The 24795-nt window shown below is 39.0% G+C and overlaps 1 protein-coding gene across 1 annotated transcript in view; it reads right to left on the bottom strand.

The window, feature by feature from the left end:
* The window catches only part of CNTNAP5 (contactin associated protein family member 5), a 479983-nt gene that overhangs the window by 115100 nt on the left and 340088 nt on the right, over positions 1 to 24795 (bottom strand). Inside the window, exon 13 of the mRNA XM_042445209.1 lies at positions 12905 to 13105. Coding sequence (XP_042301143.1) covers positions 12905 to 13105 — 201 coding nt within the window. The remainder of the gene's footprint in view (positions 1 to 12904; positions 13106 to 24795) is intronic.

The raw sequence follows: 24795 nt of genomic DNA, 5'->3' as shown, positions 1-24795 counted from the left end.
TTGACAAGGTTCCCCATGACATGCTTGCAAACAAGCTAGTAAAATGTGGGATAGACAAGGTAACCGTTAAATGGATTTGTAATTGGTTGACCTGCCGAACCCAAAGGGTGCTCATCAATGGCTTCTCTTCATCTTGGAGAGAAGTGACTAACGGGGTGCCACAGGGTTCTGTCCTGGTCCCAGTGCTAGTCAACATCTTTATCAATGATGCAGATGAAAGAATAGGGGGCATGCTTATCAAATTTGCAGATGACACCAGATTAAGAGGAATAGTTAATACACTAGAGGATAGGATCAAAATTCAAAATAAATTAGAAAGCTGGACCAAAGCTAACAAAATGAATCTCAGCAATGTAAGGTACTGTACTTGAGGGGGGCGAGGGAGAGAAGAAAGAAACACATAGATACAGTATGGGGGACATCTGGCTTAAAGAGACTAGATGTGAAAGGGATCTAGGAGTCCTAGTAGACCACAAGTTGAACATGAGTCAACAATATGATGTGGCAGCTATAAAGGCCACTGTGATTTTAGGCCGCATCGTGTCTAGATCAGTGGGATTTTGGACTTCAGATCACAGACTATTAGGTCAACATGGCTAAGGCTTCTGGGAACTGAAGTCCAAAATCTCTTAAAGGGCAGAGTTTGGGGACCACTGGTCTAGATCAAGGGAAGTAATAGTGCCACTCTATTCTGCCTTGGTCAGGCCTCATCTAGAATCGTCTGTCTAGTTCTGGGCACCACAATTCAAAAAGGATGATGAGAAGCTGGGGCGTGTCCAGAGGAGGGTGACCAAAATGGTGAAGGGTCTGGAAAGCATGCCCTACGAGGAGAGACTTAGGGAGCTGGGTATGATTAGCCTGGAGAAGAGAAGGTTAAGAGTTGGTATGGTAGCCTTGTTTAAATATTTGAAGGTATGTCATATTGAGGATGGAGCAAGCTTGTTCTCTGCTGATCCAAAGAATAAGACCCAGAACAATAGATGCAAGGTACAGGAAAAGAAATTCCACCTCAACATTCAGAGGAACTTCCTGACGGTAAGAGCTGTTTGACAGTGGAACACACTCCCTTGGAGAGTGGTAGAGTCTTCTTCTTTGGAGGTCTTTAAACAGAGGCTGGATGGCCATCTGCCAGGGGTGCTTTGAGTTCCTGCATGGCAGGGGGGTTAACTGGATGGCCCTGGTGGTCTCTTCCAACTCTTTGATTCTATGATTCTAAGATTTTAACACGATGTTGCGATTAAAGAATAACCAGGCAATAAACAGCAACAAATCAATCATGGGGAAAACCCATGAATTATTTGTGGCCATTTATTGCGTGCTTCTTCTTGGGTTAATGGCTCTTTAATCATGATGTGTGTGAAAATCTTACTCACGATTGGGCAATTTTCAAAGGATAATCACTGGTTAAAGCCCCGGTTTTCCTCCTATGTTCCCAGTGTGATAAAGTCCTAAGTAGGAGGATTACCGTCATGAAGAATGGAAGTTGCAAACTCACATTCTAAAAGTCTTGCTTATTTTCAACCCCATACAGACAGTAAACAAAAATTTCTTAAGAACCGTTATTTAAAGAACCACCAAAGATTATTGAGTTCCTTAGCAGAATTCAACAAAATCATCCCAAAATCTGGGTAGGGGAGTGTAAGGGGAATGTAAGACATTTTGTGTGTACTTGTACAATATTTCTTCAACCTCTCAAGTATTTAAAAGAAGACAGAAAAATAAGAAACAAATATTTAAAAATATTTTTTCATATCTTTATATACAGTATAAAAGATTTGAAAGCCCCATAATAGTAAAGGAGGCCAAACCATGAAACAGCTACAATGACACTATACAGACTGCCCAAAAAGCATGGTCTGCCTGCACCTTCTTTTGCTGTGCGAGGGAGCCATAGTGGACAAACTGCGCGGCTCCCTCAGGCAGCAAAAAGAACCCACAAAAAGCACTTTTTTTCTGCGGCACTATAAGGACATCGCAGTGCACCAATGGTGCACTTGCGATGTTCTTATGGGGGCGTGACGTGCAGATGGTAAGCGTCCGTCACATCAAAATGATGGCACCCGTGTGTATATGATGCCACCATTTTGATGCCCTTGTCACGTGCTGGGGTGAGGCCAGTATGGGCGGTGCGCCCTCAGCCAACCCCTAGCATGTGATGGGGGCGCCGCAAAGGCCCATCGGGATCAGGCCTAAGTTTTCCTTTCAGTCCAAACATTTATTTGATTTAGAATATGGGGGAGGGAGGATACCCTGTAATAGCAGTTATGAATATTTTGGGTGAGTTGTGAATAAATTGAACAGAAGTAATTATGTTTCACTGCTGATTCCTCCAGAGAAATATCTGGATTATTTACAGAAAGACTGATCTTCTGTAAACAGTGTATCTTTCCATATTTGAACTGCTAGGATATCCTGTCTTATTAAATATCCCATAGCTATTTATTCTGTGTAATATCATAGAAGCAGGTGTGTGAATGAAAGTGCCGTGGGAAGGTGAGAAGGCATGCAACTAGTTTCCTAGACCAACTGAGGTGTTTTGAGTGATATGAGTATTCAACAGATGGAGTCTGTGCAAACTATCACTGGTGAAAATGGCAGAAGGCATTCAACTTGCTTCTTAAGTTGAGCAAAGAGACTAGTTAAGGTTCCATCTGTATTTGCTCCATAAACTTTTTTATGCAAGCCACTCCTTGGAAGAATTTTGCAAAAAGAAGTCCAAAATGTAAAGCAGTGGGCTGAAACAGACAGCCCAAATGCGCCATGCTGGTGCCGATTTTAGGGTTAGGGACGGTGCAGCAACCGTATGGTCCCTAACCCTAGCAAGGCATGGTGGTACAATAATGGGGCCACCCCATCCATATGGAGAACCACCATTGTTATGTGACACACGGCGTCTGCACATCACCGTGGTCGTTTACATGATGAGTGCACCATTGTTGCACTTGTTATGTCCACCCTGCGGTGCTAAAAGAACTCATTTTTTCTGGGTTCTTTTTCCTCCAGACGACAGCTGTGCAGTTTGGTGGCTGCAGCTTCCCTCCGGAGGGAATTAGGCTGCCAGCAGGCCGCCCATTTCGAGTGGTCTGTCCCATGCCAGTGTTGCAGATGAGATACCGCAAAACTGCCATGATGGCTGTGATACTGGCTGGGGGACTCTGGGAGTTGGAATTCAGAAAAGCAATATTTCTAAGTTCTGATTTGCCATTGACAAGATTATGATCACCTAAGAATCTAAGAAAAGCCATGTATGGTCCATGCCTTTTAAAAGCTAAGATGTCACAAGTCACAATGCTTTTTAGTCTTGCCTGACTTTTCTTTACCCTCCTCCCCTTCTCCACAAAGTGTTTGGATTGTAAACTGCTTGCCCATTAGGAATAAATGTTTCATATATAGTCAAAGTTACTAGATTTATTTGCCTTAAGGGATCTTCCACATGTATTTTTCTGAGTATATTCCCATCCAGCTTCTTCATATATCAAACTTTGTGATTTTTGGAGGCTTCTCAGGCCAGATGAAAATATCACCCAGGAGTAAACAAATGAGATACTTGGAGAAGAATATTTAGCCACTGTAAGAAAATGAATGTAACATTCTGAGACACATTTCTCCATATCACACTGCTGGCAAGAGCATCTTCTCTCTCTCTCTCTCTCTCTTCCTCCCTCCCTCCCCCCCTCCCCCCCACACACACCAGTTATACACACATTTGAGCTAAGTCCTATCTTGCCTGTCATTATTCAGTATCTCACATCTGCATGTTGGAAATATTTTTATTCTTTTAATATATCTGAGCTTCATTCTCATGAGCAGAATATTTGGTGAGCTCCAGGATTACAACCCTAACACGATGGGATAATATAATGTGAGGGTGTGTGGAGAATATTTAGGGTCTTCAGTTCCAGAGAATAATTGGACGTACTCAAGGTAAGGCAACTCAAACAGAATAAGGTGAGACAAAAACAGTGAACTGGACTTTTCCCTGGAAACATACTGCAGAAGATTGGGATAAATGAACTGGGGAGGGGGATATGAAAAGTGGTTTCACAAAATCATGGAATCTTAGAATCGGAAGGGGCATCAAGAGACCTATAGTTCAGTCCCTGCCATGCAGGTATACACAACTAAAGCAGTTCTGAAAGAGGCACATCTAAACTCTGTATAAACACCTCTCATATTTAGGTGGAATATCTTGTCTTGGAATTTGAATCCATTATGCTGTGATGCCAGTTCTGAGTGGCTGCAACCAGAATGGCAGAATCCAATGGAAGAGGGGAATGATTACTCCTTTCTATGTTGCAAACAAACTTGCTTTGGAAGGCTGGGACATCTTCTGAAGCCAATCTTCAGTCATGCCAAAGGACTGTGTGGGAGGAATGCCATCATATGGTTATTGCAGTACCAGTGCCAGGTGGGATTTAGACCAATATTGGGGGGGGGGGATGTTAAGGTTTGAAATCTTCTTCTAATAATAATAATAATAGTATAGTTAAAAGTGGAATGAACAAACTTTATAACACATTCATTGATACAGAAACTGAAGAGGGGAAATGTGAAAGGTTTTAGAGAAATATTATAGTAACATATTGTACCATACCCAGGTGGATTAGGGCTCAATATTCCATATTTCACCTGTGCAAATTTCAAGTTCATTCAGATGCTGTGCATACTGGTTATTCTACGATTAATGTGTTTTTCCTGCTGTTTGGGCACAGTGTCCTACTTGCTTTTGTTTATTGCTTACAAATTGTTTTGTTTTGTTTCTTTTAAATTGATTTATGGATTTTAAGTATTTTGTGGACCTATCCGATCAAAAGACAAGATATAATTATTTAAATCAGTAAACAGTGCCTAGCACTATAATCAGATTAGTGTCATATGGGAAATAATGGAAACCTGAAATTGATTGAAAAGACTTTATTCATTTGTAAGAGGGGAGGGAGGCCTGTGGCTTGCCAATTTTAGTATGAAGCCATTGAACCAGCAGTGGCTGGTGGATCAGAGTGGCAGTGAATTCTAAACAGTCTGAATTTTAGCATACAGAATACTATCCCTAAAATAGAATCAGTCCTTTGGAGTGTCCCTTTAAAGTCTGACTAAAACTTTAACCATCTCATGGACTGTAGCTGCCATTGGACAGAACAGACACTTAACTCATCTTATTAGAACTGGTTACAGCATTGTAGGGAGAGATGGAATCAGTGTTAAACTGGATGATTTCTGAAGAGCAGATGTATCCTTCATTTGCAAAGAATCTCTTTGTATTTGGAATGTGAAAGAATTTGAGGTTTGACATATATCTAAATATGGATATTTTATGCTTATAACACCCCACAATCAGGATACTATGATATAATGCTTCTCCCTGACCTTTCGGGCTGGGGAGGAGATGTTGCTGGCCTCTCATTCAAGAGACCAGCATTTTAAAGGAAAACAGCATGCTTTGCTGGCTGCTGGGAGAGGAGGGGGCAGGTTAGCCTGCTTGAAGCTTGCCTGCCCAACCTCCTCTCACTTGGCTTCAAACGTTGGCCCACTCTCCCACCTCGACACAAGTGTGAAAATTAATTCTGGTTGCCTCAGGGCTGGGTAGGAATTTTCTCCCCTTTCCAAGGGTTTTTCGCCTCCCCCACACTGTTGGTTGAAGACTTTGACAATTGGCATGGGTATGGTCATAAATAGGTGGGGGGGATAGACGTTTCGGTGAACACCTCGGTACCCTCCTAAAGGGTGAAGGTAGGTCTCTGGAATTCACATTTAGATCTTGCGAGTAAACGCGAAGGGAAAGAGACTTGCTTTGGAGCTGGCTTGAGATTTAAATCCTCACTCAAGTCTGGTGAGTTAAGTGGGGGAGTCTTGCCTTGGAGCTGGCTTGAGATTTAAACCCTCACTTAAGTCTGGTGAGTTAAGTGGGGGAGTCTTGGGTTGGCCTTCTGGACGCCGGCCAGGGAGCAACCCCATTATGGATTGCCCTTGGGGCTCAGGTGTTTTCTCCCTTTGGAAGCTGGGGAATTGGTCTAGGAGCAGACCATCTGCCAGCTGTTCCTACACAAGGTTCTCCTCCCTGGTTTTTTGCAGTTCTCAAAGAAATAAGTTTAAATAAGTTGAGTTAAATAAAGTTGCCCATTTTATAACCCAGTTCTCTGTGTCTGGTCTCATTATTCAATGAGTTGGTCAGCAATGTGTTACTATGTGGGCTAGGAAGGATCTTTAAAAACATGGATAGGTTGTCTAGAGTTTGCAGTTCAACTGTCTGGATTTTTGGAACAATCTATTATAATTTCTAAAGCACCTCTTATACTATACAGGCACTTTCTCCAAATTTCTGTTATGCTGCAAAGAGCTCAGTTGGTATTTACTGAATGATTTGATTTGAAATGTATTATATATAACTTTTCTTAAATATTTCCAGCTTTGTCTTCAATATGCAACCTTTGCATTTTAATTCTTTCTCTCAAGTGCTAATTACATGCTAATTGGTAGTAACTGTGATAACTGTCTATAGTATAGAAACATCTCCACTAATATTCCCTGTTCTGTTTCTATGTTCTGCACTGCTGATTAGTTAAAATGGTGCATTACAGACCGCCGGATTGAGGTGGTCTGCTGCTGCCGCCGGTTGCTGCGTCCAGGAACCACAGCAGCCAAACGGCGCGGTTCCCGGACGCAGCAAAGAAGGAGCGCGAAAATCGTGCTCCTTCTTGCAGCCCGGAAGAGACGCCGCGAGGCGCTAGTTGCGCACTCGCCGTGTCACTTCCGCCACATGACATGCGGACGCAGAGCGTCCATAACGTCAAAATGGCAGCGGCCGTGTGGAACGGCCGCCACCATTTGTTACGGACTCAGTCCGTGCTAGGGTTAGGGGCGTCTGGAAGAGGCCAATGAGTTGTTTGGTGGGGCATTATGAATGTTATACTATCAGTGTAGATTCTTACCCAACCTCCTTTAAGCAAAAGAAGGACAGGTAAATGCAAAGGCTCACCATTCCAACTGAATTTCATGACAGTATACCGGAGTTCATTTCTCTCTCCAAAGGAAGAATGCTAAATGTTAAGATAGAGAACATGATGGTGGCCTCACCCCATCCAGGAATCACTTTTAGTGTTTGCAGTGGACATCAGAAATCCATCCATTTGGTTCCATCCACACTATCTCAATATTTTAGGTGTATATAAACACGTGTGTAAATACAGTGGGCCCTTCCCTTATGTGGGGGATCCATTCCAGACACGCACACACCCCACATAAGGGGAATTCCGCTTATGCTTGAGTCCCATTAAAAATAATGGGGCTCGTCCCTGTGGTGCGCATGCCATTACCCCATTCCACCTGCATATGATGGGGGTGCACTATAGCCCTTCATGCTCATAATTCCAAAAGGTGAGGAAAGCTGGTATGCCTACAGGTTTAAAGGTAAAGGCTTTATATTTCTGAACAGTTCTCAAAAATTGTTCCCTCTGGAATGGATGAGGAATGGATGGGAAATGGAATGGAATGAGTGAAGGACTTCAGTGTGTGATAAAATGCGTCCCCCACTTGTCCCCGACTTGTTCCTGGCCCCTTCCGTTCTGTTCTCATCCCTGATTGGAGAACCTGGTGCGATAAAGTTCTGTGATTCTATGATGGCTCATGAAGGCAGACCAAACAGCTGTGTGAGGTCTCAGAAGCAAGTACCCATCCCTGACATCCCATATCTGAAAAGAGCTCAGGCCAGTCTTCCTGTGTTGCTTTTCAATGTGACTAAGTCATGTTCGAACTGTAAGGTATCATAAGAAATTTTCTTTTCTTTTTCTCTACTCCTCCACCCCACTACTTATATGTTGCAAGCCCCGATTAACCTCTCTCTCCCCCCCCCCCCCCCCCCCAGTGGCAGCTGGCCGGAATGTTTTAATGGATTGTGTTTTATATTTATTTATATGGTATATGTTTTATGTATATGTATATGATATGCCATATATTTTATGTATGCTGTACACCGCCTTGGTTTATAGAAGGGCGGTATAAAAATAACATTTTTATTATTATTATTATGCTTCTCTCTTTTTGTTTGGGACACTACAATTCCCACACTGCTCCACTTTTTCCAAGATCACACTATATTATCACAATAGCACTCAGAAAAAGCATAAAGTCTATTTTGAGAGGTGCTATCAAAGGTGTTGATACCCTTTTAAGTTTAAAACCTACTGACTGAAAACCTGTAAGACAGAGTTCTATTCTCAGAGTGGAATTTAAAGTTGTACTTTATTTCCAAGGTGTTTTCCCCCACCTCTGGTCCTGATATGGAAACAACAAAACTTATAATTTTAGAAATGCACCCAAATACATATCCTAAAGTATGACTAATTGTACTATTAATTATACTTTATATAATGAGGTGTTACATATATTAGATGACTGTGTATGTGCTGAGTGTAAGAAAATGACATGATCTGGCTCCTTGCTGTGGCCTAGTGGTTTGAGTTTTGAACTATGACCAGGGTATGACTCCCAACTTTGGGCATGAAACCAACTGGGTAACTCTGAGCAAATCACACTCTCTCAGCCTCAGGAAAAGGTAATGGCAAACCTTCTGTGAACAAATCTTGCAAGAAAACCCTGTGATATGGTGCCTTAGGGTCACCATATGTCAAAATGTCTTGAAATCAAACAACATCAACCACATTAAAGACTCTGACAGGGACGTAAAAGCAGGGTTGTGGAAGCAATAAGAAGGATAGTTTCATAGAGATGGTCAACTCTATCAGTTTCACTTTCTCCCAAATAGATTTTAAACAAACCTAAAGTTCTTTCTTTCAAATGTATGAAGTACACATTTTTGAAAGTTATTATTACAAGAAAAAGCTAAACAAAATGCATATCTAGCGGCCAAATTCAACAGATGCAACTATTCACAGCCTGGAGACCATCTGTTGCCAAAACCACACACTGCTGTTGTGACTGCTCAGCTGCAGCACACCTTTGAAAATAAGTTTTTTTTTTTAAAAAAAAGTAAAAGAACAGAAAGGAAAGGAAAGAGTAGAATATAATAAATGCCACTTTCTAATCATTTCCCCGCAACCCCATTCTTTCCACTTCTCTATCTTCCCATACATTCTGTGGTCTTCAGATTACGTGGAAAGGAAATGCAGGGGTTACATTTCCAGGAACGTGGGAAAGAAATATTTGAGACAATACTAAATACTCAACTGAGAGGTTCAATTCAATTTTAAGGTGGCTACAAGGCTGTTCTCTCATCTTTAGAGGGCAACAGCAAACAACCTGAAGATGTTGGCAACAGCTTAGGGTACAGAACAGGGATGAAAAACTGCAGTGGATTCTAGAAGTCAATTTTCTGTTTCTGGAACCTTCCAGGAACCTCAAAGACCACCAAAAATGCTCCAAATGGAACTATTTCGGTGTGCACAAAATGGGAAGTGTCTGAAAGTTTGAAAAACAGGTTTCTAAAACTGTTAAATTTGAGGACCTAGTGTAAAAAGACAATAATCGCTTCTGGAAGCTTCTAGATGAAGCAATTCTTCTCCATTTACTGTGTGTAGAAAAAGACAGTCCAGAGAAACTGGAGAGGACAAAGGCCATAAATACATTCCTGGAGAGCTCCATGTATCCTTAGGACCATGCTTTGCTCTCCCCTGATATAAAAGTATATAGTCTAATTTTATTTAAATGCCTGATATTGCAATTTATGTACATCCTTTCTGTGATATGCCTACTTGGTATTTGTAGGATGTACAGAAATCAACATCCAGTGATCCATTGACATGTGGGAGATCCAGGTTCAATCCAGGGAACCTTCTAATTAAAAATAATAATTGTAAGCCACTCTGATAGCCATTAGGGCTGAAGGGTGGGGTATAAATACCATAAATAAATAAATCATATTCTGCTCAGCCATATTCTTTCCCTTGATCAAGCCATTTTAATTCACCATAATCAAGACTCATTGAGTCCAGACTCACGATCTAGAAACTGTGAAGTGATGATACAGATTATTTCTGATTATGACCCATATTTAGAGTTCATTTTACTTGCCAAGAAGAATGTCCAGTAGTTATAACAGTCCAATATAAAATAATAAAATATGTCTGACTTCCATTAGGAATAAAGTGTGGAACTTATTTAGTTTCTTATTTGAATTTTAATATTGCACCTTGAGTATAATTTCTGGCAGAAAGGCAGGATAAGCATATACATATACATTTAATTCCTAAAGCAATAACTCTCAATGTTTCTTTTTCTTTTCTCCCTATATCCAATTCTCAACAAAACAAAAACAACACAAAACAATATATATGAAATGAGAGAGCAGTCATAGAAATAATATTAATATTCTCAAATAACTGTCATTATTTGAGACTGGATGATCCTTGTGGTCTCTTCCAACTTTTTGATTCTATCCTTCTACAATCTTTCCCCAAAACAGCTTCACTAGTACAAGCAGGACAGAAAGCTAAGAGGAAACAGATGGTTTTGGGAACCTATCATCCTTCAGCTGATATGCAGCTATCAAAATGCAGTGACTCACACCACCAAGGCACAGCTGTAAGGTCCAATACCCAGGCTGAGGTCACTGTGACATCAGGAGCTGGTAAACTAATCCAATTTCTCCACGTTGGCTTCCATTTGTTTCTTTGGAATTTTAATTTCCAAATATAAAGCTGAACACTTTCACAACAGTAAACGGGGCCTAAGTAGAACACTCATTGCCTCAATGAAACTGATTGAGAATACAGTGGACCCTTGTTATACGCTGGGATTTGGTTCCAAGATCCCCCGTGGATAACAAAATCCGTGTATGCTCAAGTCCCGTTAAATATAATGACATAGCAAAATGGTGTCCCTTCTAAAAATAATAGAAAATCAAGGTTTGATATTTGAAATTTATACTTTTTTTAACATTTTCAAACCATGGATGCTTGAATCCGTGTATAAAAACATCTGTGTATAAGAAGGGCCAACTCTATATAATTGGGCAAGGTGGGAAAAAGGGATGGAGGCATACAGTTATTGTGGGTAACAAACTGGGGAATGCTGCTCAAAGATCAGTCCATGTTCAATAATTATTTTCATTTTGGTGGTAATGATAATGATAATGACAGGAAAGCAGCCACAGTTAATTGACTGCATCTTGGATCTAACTTGTGTGAAAGAATGAAACTCTGAGCAATTTTGTTTTTGGCTCTTGAGGTTTTAAAATAGTTCCCCATTTCATGTTAGAGGCTCTTTCAGGATGGTGAACAATTCAGTCCAGGAATTTGCATTAAAGACAGGAAAGAAACTCACAGGAAGGTCAAGAAAGGTGAGCCTAGGGACTTAATGATTAAGGAAGAAAATTAGCTCAAAGGAGGGCTAAAGGTTCAGTTTTGAATCTGGCAATTAAGGAGACATGGAAACTTAACCTGGAGTCTGTTTTGCACCTGAATGCCTAAGAGGCTGGGAAGGGGATTAAAAATATAGTATATAAGTAAAGCTAGAAAAGGCAGTTGGCAGTTAAGAGAAGGATTTACAACAGTAAGAATATATGGGAGAAGAGTGGATTTGAGAGATCCAGAACTGAAGGCAAAGGATTACTGTAGAAGGAACCCAAGATAGAGGCTTGCAGTGGATCCAGCCAGGAAAAGGTGAAGTGACATACATGGAAGCTGTTTTTTTGTTTGTGCATTTTTTCTGGATAATTATTGCTTTATTTGGGAAACAGCCTAATGTATATTTAACTTTATCTCTGTTTGTTTTAAACTTGTTTTTGAGATGACTATTCAAACTGTTCCAAAATAACATTCTTTTTCATTAAAAAATCATAGTTTCAAAAACAGTTGTAACTTGTTCCTCTAGCATAAATGTGAGGCAGTGATGTGGGAGGGTATCCATTATCTTCTGCTGGAGCCCTCTGAGAGTCACACAGTCTACCAGAAATGATGAAAACCACCAATCACCTGCCAAATTCAAAATAGAAAATAGCCAGAAATCCACTACTGGCATTTTTGATTTTCAAAGGGGATGAGAAGTAAAACTTTTTTTTAATGAATTGCTACCCCCAGAGGGTTCCAGGAATGGGAATTAACCAATTCTTTGGCCAGAAGAAGAATTGAAGGAGCCCTGGTGGAGCAGTGGTTAAATGCCTGTATTGCAGCCACTCACTCATAAACAATAAGGTTGCGAGCTCAGTCCCAGCCAAGGGGCTCAAGCTCAACTCAGGATTCTATTGCTATTACTAAAACAGTCTGGAGGGGGTAAAATAAATAAATATAACCAAATCAAAACGAAAACTTTGGCTGTACTTTGCTGACAAAAACTTGCCCTTCCCTCTCGACTCAATCAAAAGTATTCAGCTTCTTCTAGCTTGTGTATTTGTCCTCATTAATATTTTTTGACATCTTGATCTCACACTGACGTTGCTTGGCCATATGCCAGAGTTTTTTTCTGTGAAAGGTTAGAAGGTATACTAAGTGTCACACCCAGAAGGAGTTAGTTGGACCAGTAATTAGCCTCCAGGGCTTTAAGGGCTTTTTTAATGGAGGCACTCTGGGAACAAACACCTTCTTGTACTGGCATAAAGAAAGGAAGGGTGGCTGAGATAACTGGTTTGTTACTTTCCCCTCTAACAGGAGTATAGGCTACTGCTTGTGGTGGTTACATCCTGCCATGGTTTCATGGCAACTATTCGGTCAGTGTTTGGTTCTGCAGGATGACTATAATGGACGGCCCTACACTTCCTATTCAAAGAGATTATTTGGTATGAAGCACATCTTGGGGATGTATAAAAGAGATAGAGAGAGAGAAAGAGAGAAAAAAAAAGCAAGGAGGTTCCTGACTTTGCACTCTACTTTTTTGCTGGAGTTGCAGTGTGGCTGGTGTCTGCTATGCAATCAATAACAGTTAAGGAGGAAAGATTTCACTTTATGGCACTTACTTGGGGTGTTGAGCAGACGTGACTTTTTGCAGTGGTAAGCTGCCTCCTGTTCACAGTATTCGGCACTATTTATCATTGCCTCCAGCTGCTCCATGCTGCTGTTGTAGTTAAAGCTCATGGTGTATGGCTTCCCAGGATCAGCCCCACGGACTCGAGTTAGCTCGGTGTTGTTGTGCTGGACCACAGTCCAGCTCTTATCTTCTGTTAAGTTAAATGAAATGAAAAAGAGATAAGCCAGCTGGGAAAATACAAGAACATCTAAAGCCTGGTGCATTTCTCTATTAGAAAAGAAAACATTAGAACAGAGAGCACTGAAATGGATGCCCTTTGATAAAGTGCTAATTTTAAAACAGGAAGCATCCCAAAAATGCCCATTTTAAAACCAAGGGGTGAACTGAACTGTGGCCAAGGACAAAACAAGCTTCTCTACAAACAGAAAAGCAAAAGTGTACCTGATTGTTTTCCTCTTGGCCTGGTTTCCAGATTGTTTTTTTTTTTCCTATCGTATTCATCGAAGTCATCATTGCAATGTTTACAATTACAGCTGAGATGAATCAGGCAGGAAAACAGTTCTTATGAGAAGGTAGCTTGCTACAATTACTTACAAAACTCCCAATCTATGCTCTCATGAGTCACTATTTCAACTGTATCTTCACACTTTCTGAGTTGAAAAGGGTCCAAAGAGTCACAGCAGTTTATCCAACTAAATCACCAAAAAGCCTGAATTAGAATTAGGGTTGTTGTCCTTCTGATCCTCTGGAAGAAAACTCTTAAGATGCAAAGGAGAATTCTTTGCTCAGCTCTGCTATTAAGTGCTGACCCCAAAACCCCATGTCTGATGGAAAGACAAAATTCTATTTGAGTTTTAGTGAACTGTAAAAAGATATTCTGTTCTCTCATTTAAGGAATAAAACAGAACAAAGCTTTCCTTTTAGTTACTGTCTATGGTGCAGGTGGGGCACCATGGGGAAGCAACTGTGAATGCTTTCCAACATAGCAAACAGAGAGAAAAGATGATGATATTGTACACAGTGAGATAGGTGTTTAGGTTTTTAAAAATGAGAAATAAAAAGATCAACCAGATATTGATGGTCAGCAATTAAACTGGCTAAAGGACCGATGACTTTAAAAAAAAGCAGAATAAAGTCTAAGCCAGTGGGTTTCAAACTAAGGGACAGGACCCCCTGGGGGCATGAGAGTTGCTCAAGGAAGGCACAAGATATGGAGTCCCTGAATTTATTTCTATTTATTTAAATAAAACTGTTCTAATTTGAGCAATGTGAGCCTGGTACATACGGGTGGGAAGTGGCATCCTGGCGGGGATTCTAGGGTTCAGGAGCCTGGTCCATATGGATGCTGCAATCATGGTGGCCTCCCATCCACGTGAGGGCTGCCATGATGACACAAGCGCGCGCAGCGTCTGCATGCCGCAGCACCGTGCTTGCTTCATCAACATGCGCCAGGGAGCTAATGGAACCTGGACAGCATCGCCGAAAAGTGCTGCATTTCTCAGCTCCTTTTTAGGGAGGGTCATTGTTGCAGCCATGTGGTTGCCACGGCAATGATTCGAGGCAGAAAGGGGCGGCATCTCACCATCCCTTCCTGCCCGTCTGTACCGGATCATTATTTCCTTATAAAATCTTAAGATATGAATATATATGAATCTGCAAATGAAAATACACTAAGTGAGCTAAATATTTTTACTCTTATAGTACATCAAGCAGGAAGTGGGGATGTCCACATGTAAAGGGGTAAAAAGTTTGAGAACCACTAGTGGAAGCATATCCTCCAGTACACCCATTAAAAGGATGAACGTGAACTCTAAGATAAAGACAAAGATTACAGTTACAGTGCGTCCTCGCCTTACACGGGGGATCCGTTCCGGATCCTGCCGCGTAAGGCAAATTCCGCCTATGCTGGAGCCCCATTGGAAACAATGGGGCTCGTGCGCGGCAGCATGGCGGTGCGGGCGCGCACAGGGTGCAACGGGTGCACACGCCCATTCAATTGAATGGGACGCGCCGCCCCTTCTGCCCCGCGCGCGCCGGCGGCTTTGAGCGCCTATGCTCAAAGCCGCCTATAAAAAGGCAGCGTATGCGGAGGATCCACTGTATTACAGTCTTAAGCCAACAAAAGAGCTACAAGCTATACAATACTGTATAGGTATTGCATATACTTAGATGCTGTGTGCCAAAAAATTCTAGATCCATAAATCTGATCAGGCAAACACAGAGCTTAACCAAACCATAACCAGGCTCTATCTGTTCTACAAACAAATAGGAATAAATAGAAGGGTACAGCTGAAGGTAGTCATTTTGTTGAATCAATTAATTCATAGCTGAAAACTCAAAACAAATTCAAAACAACCCTCTTCCTGTAGAAAACCAATGTGCAAAACTCAGACTGACTGAATCCATGGACAGCTCTAAATCCAAACAAAACGGGCAACCTCAAGAAGTTAAGTTACTCTCTCTCTTTCTCTCTCACACACAAACACACATACAAACATTCTTTCAGAAAAATCACGTTCATTTATTTACATAAATCCAATTGTTGGTTGCATTTGGACTAGGGCCATTGGACTGTTGGAATTTACATAAGTGTTTACTTCCTGGAGCCAGCATGGTGTACTGTAGTTGTCTAAGTGGTAGGCTAATACTCCAGGAGACTAAGGTTCAAATCCTTTCTCAGCCTTGGAAACCCACTGGGTGACCTTGGGCAAATCACTCTCTCTCAGCCTTAGAAGAAGGCAATGACAAACCCACTATCAGCAAATTCTGCCAGGAAAACTCTGTGATAGGTTCACCATAAGTCAGAAATGACAATAATAAATTTACTTACTGTTTCTATTGATTTAATTGGTCTATTCTAGTTGGGACTAACAATTTTATTTTGTCCACAGACAACCCATTTTCACCTACCTGTTGACTCATTAAAAGGTACATTTGACCTCACCTCATTTGTACACAATCACACTCAATGGATTTCTTCTCATCTGCACATGCACACTTTCCTACAATCCCATCTCCCTCCATTCTCATTCTCTCCCTCCCTCCTCTGGCTCACTCACACACATGCCCACAAACCTAAAATCTAACTTTTGTGGCAAATGTAGCTCAGGCTATCTTCTCTATTCTGTATATAGACACCCAAACTGGCTGCACTGATATATCTCACATAGTCCCCAGCCGTACCAAACAGAAATGCAAACTGGAAGCCACAGCTCCATTCCAATCAGGTTGAAAAGTGTGCCCCGAGAAGTGGGGGAGAGGAGGAACAACAACAACAACAAACAGAAAAGGATAGCATTTAACTAGTGTCCTGTATTCAGTTGCAGTAGTGCCTGATCTCTGCTTGTTCAGTTCCCTTGTACTTAGTTTTAGCTACCAAAATAGGAGAAGATAATGCTCTCTATTCATCCCCAACCCTGTTTTCTGAATAATGTAAAATAGGTTATACTATCTTTCACAAAACCTGGAAAGATGGCACTGATGTTTGATAGCCTCTATCTGTTATGGCAAATCAAGCTATATTTTAGGAGGAATTAGAGCAAAATATACCTTTACATATGATTTTCTTTCACATGTATGCATTCCTATTAATATTGGCTGCTAATATAGCTATGAGATGTAGCTGTCACAGTCTCTCATCTAACCTCACCTTCAATGGTAGCCCACCCCAAACCCAGCCATTTCCTGGGTGAAGAGTAAAGGGAGCAGGTGATGTCACTGCTTTGTGGCTAGTTTTAGGAAAAGAGCTGGATGCTTGTCTGCTCTCTGCTGCTCTTACACTCTCAGGAAATGGGTTGTGTTTGGGGGACTGGACTACTGCTAAGACAAGTTGAGTTTGGATGGGGATTTTGGTTGTTGCAAAATCAGTATTGAATTTCAACCTCCTCAATCTCCAAAAAAGTCAGCTGCAGGGCCACTGATCTAATGAATACCATTGTAATTCACTGACAGAATGACAGCTATATGTGTGATGGGGGCCAAATTTTATTCCACATATTACATTTGTTACTGTATCTATACAGGATGAGTCTCACTTATTTGGAATTCTGAAATTTAAAATACTCCAAAATCCCAAACTGTCTATACGGTTTGTGTTTCAAACACCAAATTATTAAAAAAAAATGTTATGTACAAAATTACCTTCAGGCTTTGTATAAGGTGTATATAGGAATCTAAATGAATTTCATGTTCAGACTTGGGTCCCATATCCAAATTATGCATGTGCAAATATTTCAAACTCCACCCCCCCCCACCAAAAACAAAAGCAAAACTTAAATCCAAAACACTTGTGGTCTCAAGCATTTTGTATAAAGGAGACTCAACCTGTATCTTTCTATATCTATTTCTACCTCTCTCTATATATTTTGGGAAAGTGGTTCTAGAGGCTGGTGGTTCCTCTGCAAATAAGGTGTTGATTCTGTTGTGAACTTTGAAAGAGGCATTGAGCTCTATCCCAAAGACAGATTCAGTTGCTTTAAAGTTCAGACTAAAATACAGGGCATATTCAACACCTGAACCATCGGTCTTCATTGGGAATCAGTCATTCAAATGAAATTGAAGTGTTTTCTTCCTTGTTGCACTCCTAATGCTGCCTCTGGCCAAGAAACATGAAAACCATATTTTAACAATCTAAGCAATAAAAAAAAATGATGGAAGACTTTTTCTTTTTCTTTTTTTTAATTTTTTTAAATTTTATTAATTATTTAAAATTTACAACGTTTTTCAAAACTTACATAGATATACATACAAAAATTCTTCTGTTCCAACTAGAATCCTATTACTTCCTTTGGGTTAGATTGCATTCCTTCTCTAAGGCTACCCATTTTAACGAGCGCTTATCTTAACACATTCATCAACAATTCCCATCAAATCTTTCTAAATTTCCCTCTATATTACCTTATCAGCTTGTCTCTTCTAGTTCCTTCTGGACCACCATTTATCCAGTCCCCGTAATAATCTAAAACTCTAATCATCACACATTTAGACTCCAAACCTTTTGGGATTTATTATATCTCCTTAAATCATATAATTTAACCACGGGTCCCAGGTCCTATGAACGTCATCTAACGTCCCCTTTCCTAGCAGTGTTGTTAATTTATCCATCTCATAGAAATTCATCATTTTTAATTTCCATTCCTCAGTTGAAAGTGATTCTTCCAGCTTCCACTTCTTTGCAACGGAGGATCTTGCTGCTACGATCATAAAAAATAGGAGTCTATCTTTTGACACATCAGCCTTGAATTCTTCGGTAATGTTTAGAAGATACATTAACGGATTAGGTTTTGTTTTCATTGGTAAAATTTTCTTTATTTCTTTATGAATCTCCTTCCAAAAATTATTTATTACTGGGCAATTCCACCAGCAGTGGAGGTACGATCCTACTTCTTTTTTACATTTCCAGCAAGTGCTACTTTTATTAAACATTTTAGATATTTTAAAAGGGGTTAAATACCATCTATACATTGTTTTATAGATGTTTTCTTTAATTTCAATGCTAGGTGTTAATTTCAGTCTTCTTTTCCATATTGTCTCCCACTGTTCTAGATGTATAAGTTCTTTTAGATCCTTCGACCACTTTATCATAAAGTCTTTAATTACTTCGGTTTCCATTTCAAAATCTCTAATTAAACTGTAACAATTTGCTATTTGTTTCTTTGGGTTTTTTATAATTCTTTCTAATTGTTTATCTATCTCACCTATTCCTTCCATTTTTTTATCTATCAGAAATCTTTCTTTGAACTGCCTATAAGTAAACCAATCGCATTTATAACCCTCCGCGTTCAGTTCGTTTTGTGTTTTCATTACTCTCTATCCATCTTTCATTTTTGTTAGGTGATCATATGTTACCCAGATATTATCTTTCATGGCTAATCTATTAAAAATTGCTTCATTTGGGGACGCCCAGGTGGGGATAGACGGGCACCATTTTTTCTTGTATCTTATCCATATTCTAAACAGTGATTTCCTTATAATATTATCATTAAATTTTTTATCAACTTTAATTTTGTCATAGAATAGGTACCCATGTAAGCCATAAACTAAGTCTATTCTTTCCAGATTTGTTGTTCTTCTTTTATCTAATCTGATCCAATCAATCACCCAATCCATCACTGCCGCGTAATAATACCATTTCATATTAGGTAATGCAGTTCCTCCTTTGTCAGTTGCATCCTGAATAACTCTTGCTTTAATACGTGGTTTCTTATTACTCCAGATAAATTTATTTAGATCCTTTTCCCATGTTTTAAAAGGTGTATCATTAATTATAATCGGAAGGGTCTGAAATAAGTACAACATTTTAGGAAGGACCATCATCTTTATTGTTGCCATTCTTCCCAACCATGATAGGTTTAATTTATCCCATCTTGCCAATTCTTTCTTTATCATACTCCATGTCTTCTCATAGTTATTCCTAAACAAATCTGAATTGTTATTTGTAAGTTCACATCCCAAATATTTAATCTTCTTCTCAAATTTAAAGCCCGATTTTTGTTCAATCAGTATTTTTTCCTCTTTGTTTAAATTTAGTCCCATTAATTTAGTTTTTTCCGTGTTTAAACGGTATCCTGATACCCTACCAAACTTCTTTATGGTTTTCAAAACAGATTCAAAACTTTCAACTGGATTTGCAACTGTTAAAACCAAATCGTCGGCAAAAGCTTTTAATTTGTATTCCTCTTTTCTATATTTAAAACCTTCAATTAGTTGATTATTACGAATATCCGCTAGAAGGGGTTCCAATGTTATTATAAAAAGTAGTGGAGACAACGGACAGCCTTGTCTAACTCCTTTACTTATTATACATGATTTGGTTTTTTCTTCATTAATCAAGAGATTAGTTTCTTGTGTATCATAGATTGTTTCTATCATTTTTAAGAATTTCTGGCCCACATTTATATTTTTCAATACCCCTAACATAAATTTCCAATCAACATTATCGAAGGCTTTCTCTGCATCAATAAAGAATAACGCCAATTTTCTATCAATTTTTTTTCCATGGATTTCAATCAAATTAATAATATTTCTGATATTATCTTTAATATGCCTATTCGGAAGAAAACCGTTCTGATCAGGGTGAATCCATTCCTTAAGTATTTCTTTTAGTCTATTGGCCAGGATCGAAACAAACAATTTGTAATCGGAATTCAATAATGCAATAGGCCTACAGTGGTACCTCGGGATACGAAATACCCAGGTTACGAAATTTTCGGGATACGAAAAAATCCCATAGGGAATTATTGTTTCGGGTTACGAATGTTTTTTCGGGTTACGAAAAAACTTTTGGTGCTTTTTTCGGCTTTTTCGCACGGAATCGCGGCTTTTCCCCATTAGCGCCTATGGCAATTCGGCTTACGAAGGCTTTTCGGGTTACGAACGGTGCCACGGAACGAATTAATTTCGTAACCCGAGGCACCACTGTATAATTTTTTGGGCTTGACAATTCTTTCCCTTCTTTCGGAATTAGGATCGTCGTAGATTGTGTCCAAGTTTGAGGGATTTTACCCTTCATAACCTCGTTCATCACATTCAATAAAGGCTGTTTTATCTGATCCTCACATACTTTATAAAATTCATTTATATATCCATCCGGGCCAGGTGATTTTCCAGATTTACTGGAAGAGATGGCCTGTGAAAGTTCTTGTGTGGTAATAGGACCATTCAATTTTTCTCTTTGAACTTCTGAAAATTCTTTTAGTTTCAATTTCCCCAAATACTTGTTTATTTTCTTCTCTTCCACATTATTTTTTTTATACAAATCTCTATAATAATTTAAAAAAATCTTTTTAATTTTTTCTTGGTCCGTCACTATTTTCTCGTTTTCTTTGACCTCAGTTATTGCTCTTTTAGCTTTCTCCTTTTTCACTTGTATAGCAAGTAATTTCCCTATCTTATTAGATGATTCATAATATTTCTGTTTTGTATATCTCATTTGTTTCTCCATCTCATCAACCAAATAATTCCTAATTTGACTCTGTATGAGTTTGTTCTCATATTGTAATTTTCTATTACTAGGGTCTGTTTTTAGTCTTAATTCTTTTGACTGTAATTCCACTTTTAGTTTATCCAATTCTCTTTCTCGCTTTTTCTTTCTTTCCCCAGCTTTTTTTATCAACCATCCTCTAATCACCGATTTCATTGCGTCCCATATAATCTGCAGTGAAGTTTCTTCCTTCCCGTTTTCTTTAAAGTATAATTCTATATTATCTTTTAGTTCTTTCACAAGCTTTTCATCTTTCAATAGACCTGTATTCAATCTCCAATTATATTGTCTTTTACCTAATTTTAGTTCTAATTGGACTGGACTGTGATCCGACCAAATTTTAGGTAGTATTGACACTTTACTTACATCTTTGCATAGATGTATTGATGTTAAGATTAAGTCTATCCTTGACCATGATTTATGCGAATTCGAGTAAAATGTGTAGTCTTTATTTTCCCCATTTTTTAATCTCCATATATCTCCCAGTGAGTGTAAATTCATTAAGTCAAAAAATTGCTGTGGTAATTTACCTTGGTTAACTCTTACCTTTTTCTCTGAAAATCTATCCACTACCGGATCAATTACCCCATTAAGGTCCCCCATCAAAATTATATTCTCTGCTTCCAAACTGTTTATTCTCTCCTTTAATTTTTTGTAAAATTTATTCTTATTCTCTAGAGGTCCATAAATTCCTATCAATGTTAATTTTTTGTCCCTGACTGTTAGCTCCACTATAATAATGTGTCCCTCATTATCATTATAAATTTCTTTCACTGCATATTTTTGGTTAATATATAGAACCACCCTTTTTTTTTTAATTTCGATGCTGATATAAATTCTTGACCTATTTTGTTCCACCTTAAATATTTTTTATCTTTTTCCTTGATTCTAGTTTCTTGTAGACAAATAACATCGAGCTTTAATTTTTGTAAATAATAGAAAACCTTCTTCCTTTTCTGGGGTGTGTTTAAGCCCTGTACATTCCAAGTCAACAGCTTTAGGCTATCCATTAGGCCGAAATGTATCTTCCAATCAAACCTGAATTCCAAATCAAATATGTATTTATAAGAAAATTTTATTAGGGTAAATAATTAACAAAATTTTAATTAAAAAATTTATAATTGATGGGATCCAAAAAAGTAGTAGTTCCGATTCTTATTGATACACACAGGTAAGTTTGTCTATTGCTCCAATTCTCCTTCTTCTTCTTCCTCCTCTTCCTCTTCTTGGACTTCTTCTTGGGCCTATAGTTCTTCTATTCTAATTCTGTCTTCTTCTTCCAAAAGTTGTTGGAAATCCAAATTCGATAAAATCCCTTCTGGGTTTACAATATTGTCCTGGTTTTTCCCCCCGTTTGGTTCCTTTTGATCCTCTTTCTTATCTTCTCTGTCCTTATGCCTCCTTTGGTCTGCGGCTCTTCTCATAAAAACTCTTGCTTGGTCTGGTGAACTGATTTTTACTCTTTTTTTACACCACCAAAAAGTAAGTCCTTCCAGTAAATCCCACCGATATGAGATGCCTTCCTTTCTCAAGAATGACGTCAACGCCGAGTAGTCTCTTCTTTTGCGGAGAATCCGAGCTGGTATATCTTTCAGCACTTTCAGTTCCGTTCCTTTTACTTGAAATGGCGTTTCATTGTGTTTTGCAAGGAAGGCATCTTTAGTTCTCTTTTTCACAAAAAGAAGTGCCACATCTCTAGGGAGACCCCTTTGTTTTGCTACTGTTGAGTTCACTCTGTATAAGTTGTCAATCTCATCCTCAAAAAACACTGGATCCTTGTCTAGAAATTTAGCTATTTCGATTATTAAAGTATCTTCCAGCTTTTCTTCTTTTTCCTCTGGTAAGCCTCTGATTTTAACTGTCTTCTCTTTCAGTTTCTGTTCCCAGATAGCCCTATCATCCAAGTCATCCTCCCTTTTGTTTAATAAACGTCCAAGATCTGTCTCCAATTTTTTGCTTCTAAATTCTAAAATATCAACTCTTTGTTTTGTTTTTTGTATCTCTGTTGTCAGATTTTCAACTGTTTGTTTGATCTCTTGCAGATCTTTTCTTATCTCTTTCAAATCTGACCTAATTTCCTGTTTTATTTCCCTCTTAAATTCATTCATTTCCTTAGCCAAGTTGGAGGATAAAGTTGTGGATAAATTTTCAATCTTTTCTAAAATCAGTTGGTTCATGTCCATTAAATTTACTTTTTCTGTTGAATTTCTCCGTTGAGTTTGGGCTTGCGCTTGAGCTAGTAACTTCTGGGATTGAGTTCTAGTATTCATGTTCCAGTTACCTTTGAAATTCTCTTCAACTATTATTCAATTACAAAATCCAGAAAGGATAATTTGATTATTCAGTCTACAGTCCCAATTTAAAAGTTAAACCTCTATTTTCCTATATAAAATTTTTATCTCTTCTTAGTTGATAAGCTTCTACTACACCCTCTATATTTTTCAACCGAGAAAAGAGAGAGGAAAGAGAAGAAAGAGGAAAAAAAAAAACACCACAAATAGCAACAATAATACTTGCCACCCAAAAGCTAATAATGCTGAAGACTGGAAAAGGGGTGGTCTTAAAAAGCAATAACAAATATAAGAAAGAGAAAAAAAACAACAACCCACAAATAACAACAATAATACTTGCCACCCAAAAGCTAATAATGCTGGAGACTGGAAAAGGGGTGGTCTTGAAAACCAATAACAAATATAAAAAAGAGAAAAAAAACCCCACAAATAGCAACAGAAATACTTGCCACCCAAGAGCTAATGATGCTGAAGACTAGAAAAGGGGTGGTCTTGAAAACCAATAACAAATATAAGAAAGAGAAAAGAGAAAAAAAAAACCACAAATAGCAACAATAATACTTGCCACCCCCCCCCCAAAAAAAAAAAAAAAAAAAAAAAAAAAAAGAAAAAAAAAAAAAATTTCAAATCCCCCCCCCCCAAAAAAAAAAAAAAAAAAAAAAAACAAAGAAAAGAAAAGAAAAGTGTGGTTCTTTATTCTTTTCTTATTTGAACTTTCAAACCTCCTAGATCTTTCCCCTTTTGGGCCCCTCAATTATATATAAAAGATTCTACTACCTAACTACTTAGTTACTTAACTACTTGGGTAATTGTTGCAACTAGTATTAACACTTTAGCACATTACATTTTCATTATATATCTACCCACTTTCCCTCTGTCCGTCCGTGAACTGAGTCAACTCCAAATTTCCTAAAGTCCACCAGCTTTCTGTATGTTCCTATGGGCTTAGGAAATATTTAAGTCCTCCAAGGGTGGCTCTCTAGCATCCAGTTCTCTATCGTTGCTTCTTCCGATTCCGCCCTTCCTTGTATCTTTCCAGTATGTCGTCGATGCCCTTCTTCTTTTGTCACTTCCTCCGGATGTTCACTTCCGCTGATTCACTCTCCGCCTCCTCCTCCACAGCTCCTTTCCACGTCCCTCCTCCCTTCCTCACAGCAAGCTCCGCGATTCACCTCTTAATCTGTCTCCGCTTCATTTCCTGGCCCGCCTCTCTTCCTCCCACGGATTCTCCCTTCTCCAACAGAAGCACAGGTGTCACTTCAAGGTCAGTTGGAGCTGCATTATATTAATTTTTAGTTTTTGAGACCGATTTTGGTCTAAACATTCGGGGTTTCCAATTCCTTCGTCATGCGCAAACACCTCTCCTGAATACTAAGTTTTACACCAACAACTGCTTCAATACACGGACCTGGGTGGTCTCCTCACTTAGTCCCTTGTTAATCCTTTTATAAAGTTATAAAGTTATGACCTTTTGGTTTGAGTCCATGTCCGGGTTGCAAGTCCAAAAAGCCAACACAGTTCAACTCTTTTTCCACCTTCCACTCTCCAGATCTTAGGGGAAAAGTTTATATTCTGATCTTTGAAACTAAGGAGCCACTTTAACACCCC

The sequence above is a fragment of the Sceloporus undulatus genome, chromosome 1 (assembly GCF_019175285.1).
Source record: "Sceloporus undulatus isolate JIND9_A2432 ecotype Alabama chromosome 1, SceUnd_v1.1, whole genome shotgun sequence".
NCBI lineage: Eukaryota > Metazoa > Chordata > Lepidosauria > Squamata > Phrynosomatidae > Sceloporus > Sceloporus undulatus.
The sequence above is the reverse complement of the archived record's forward strand: the minus strand, read 5'-3'. Positions and strand labels throughout refer to the sequence as shown.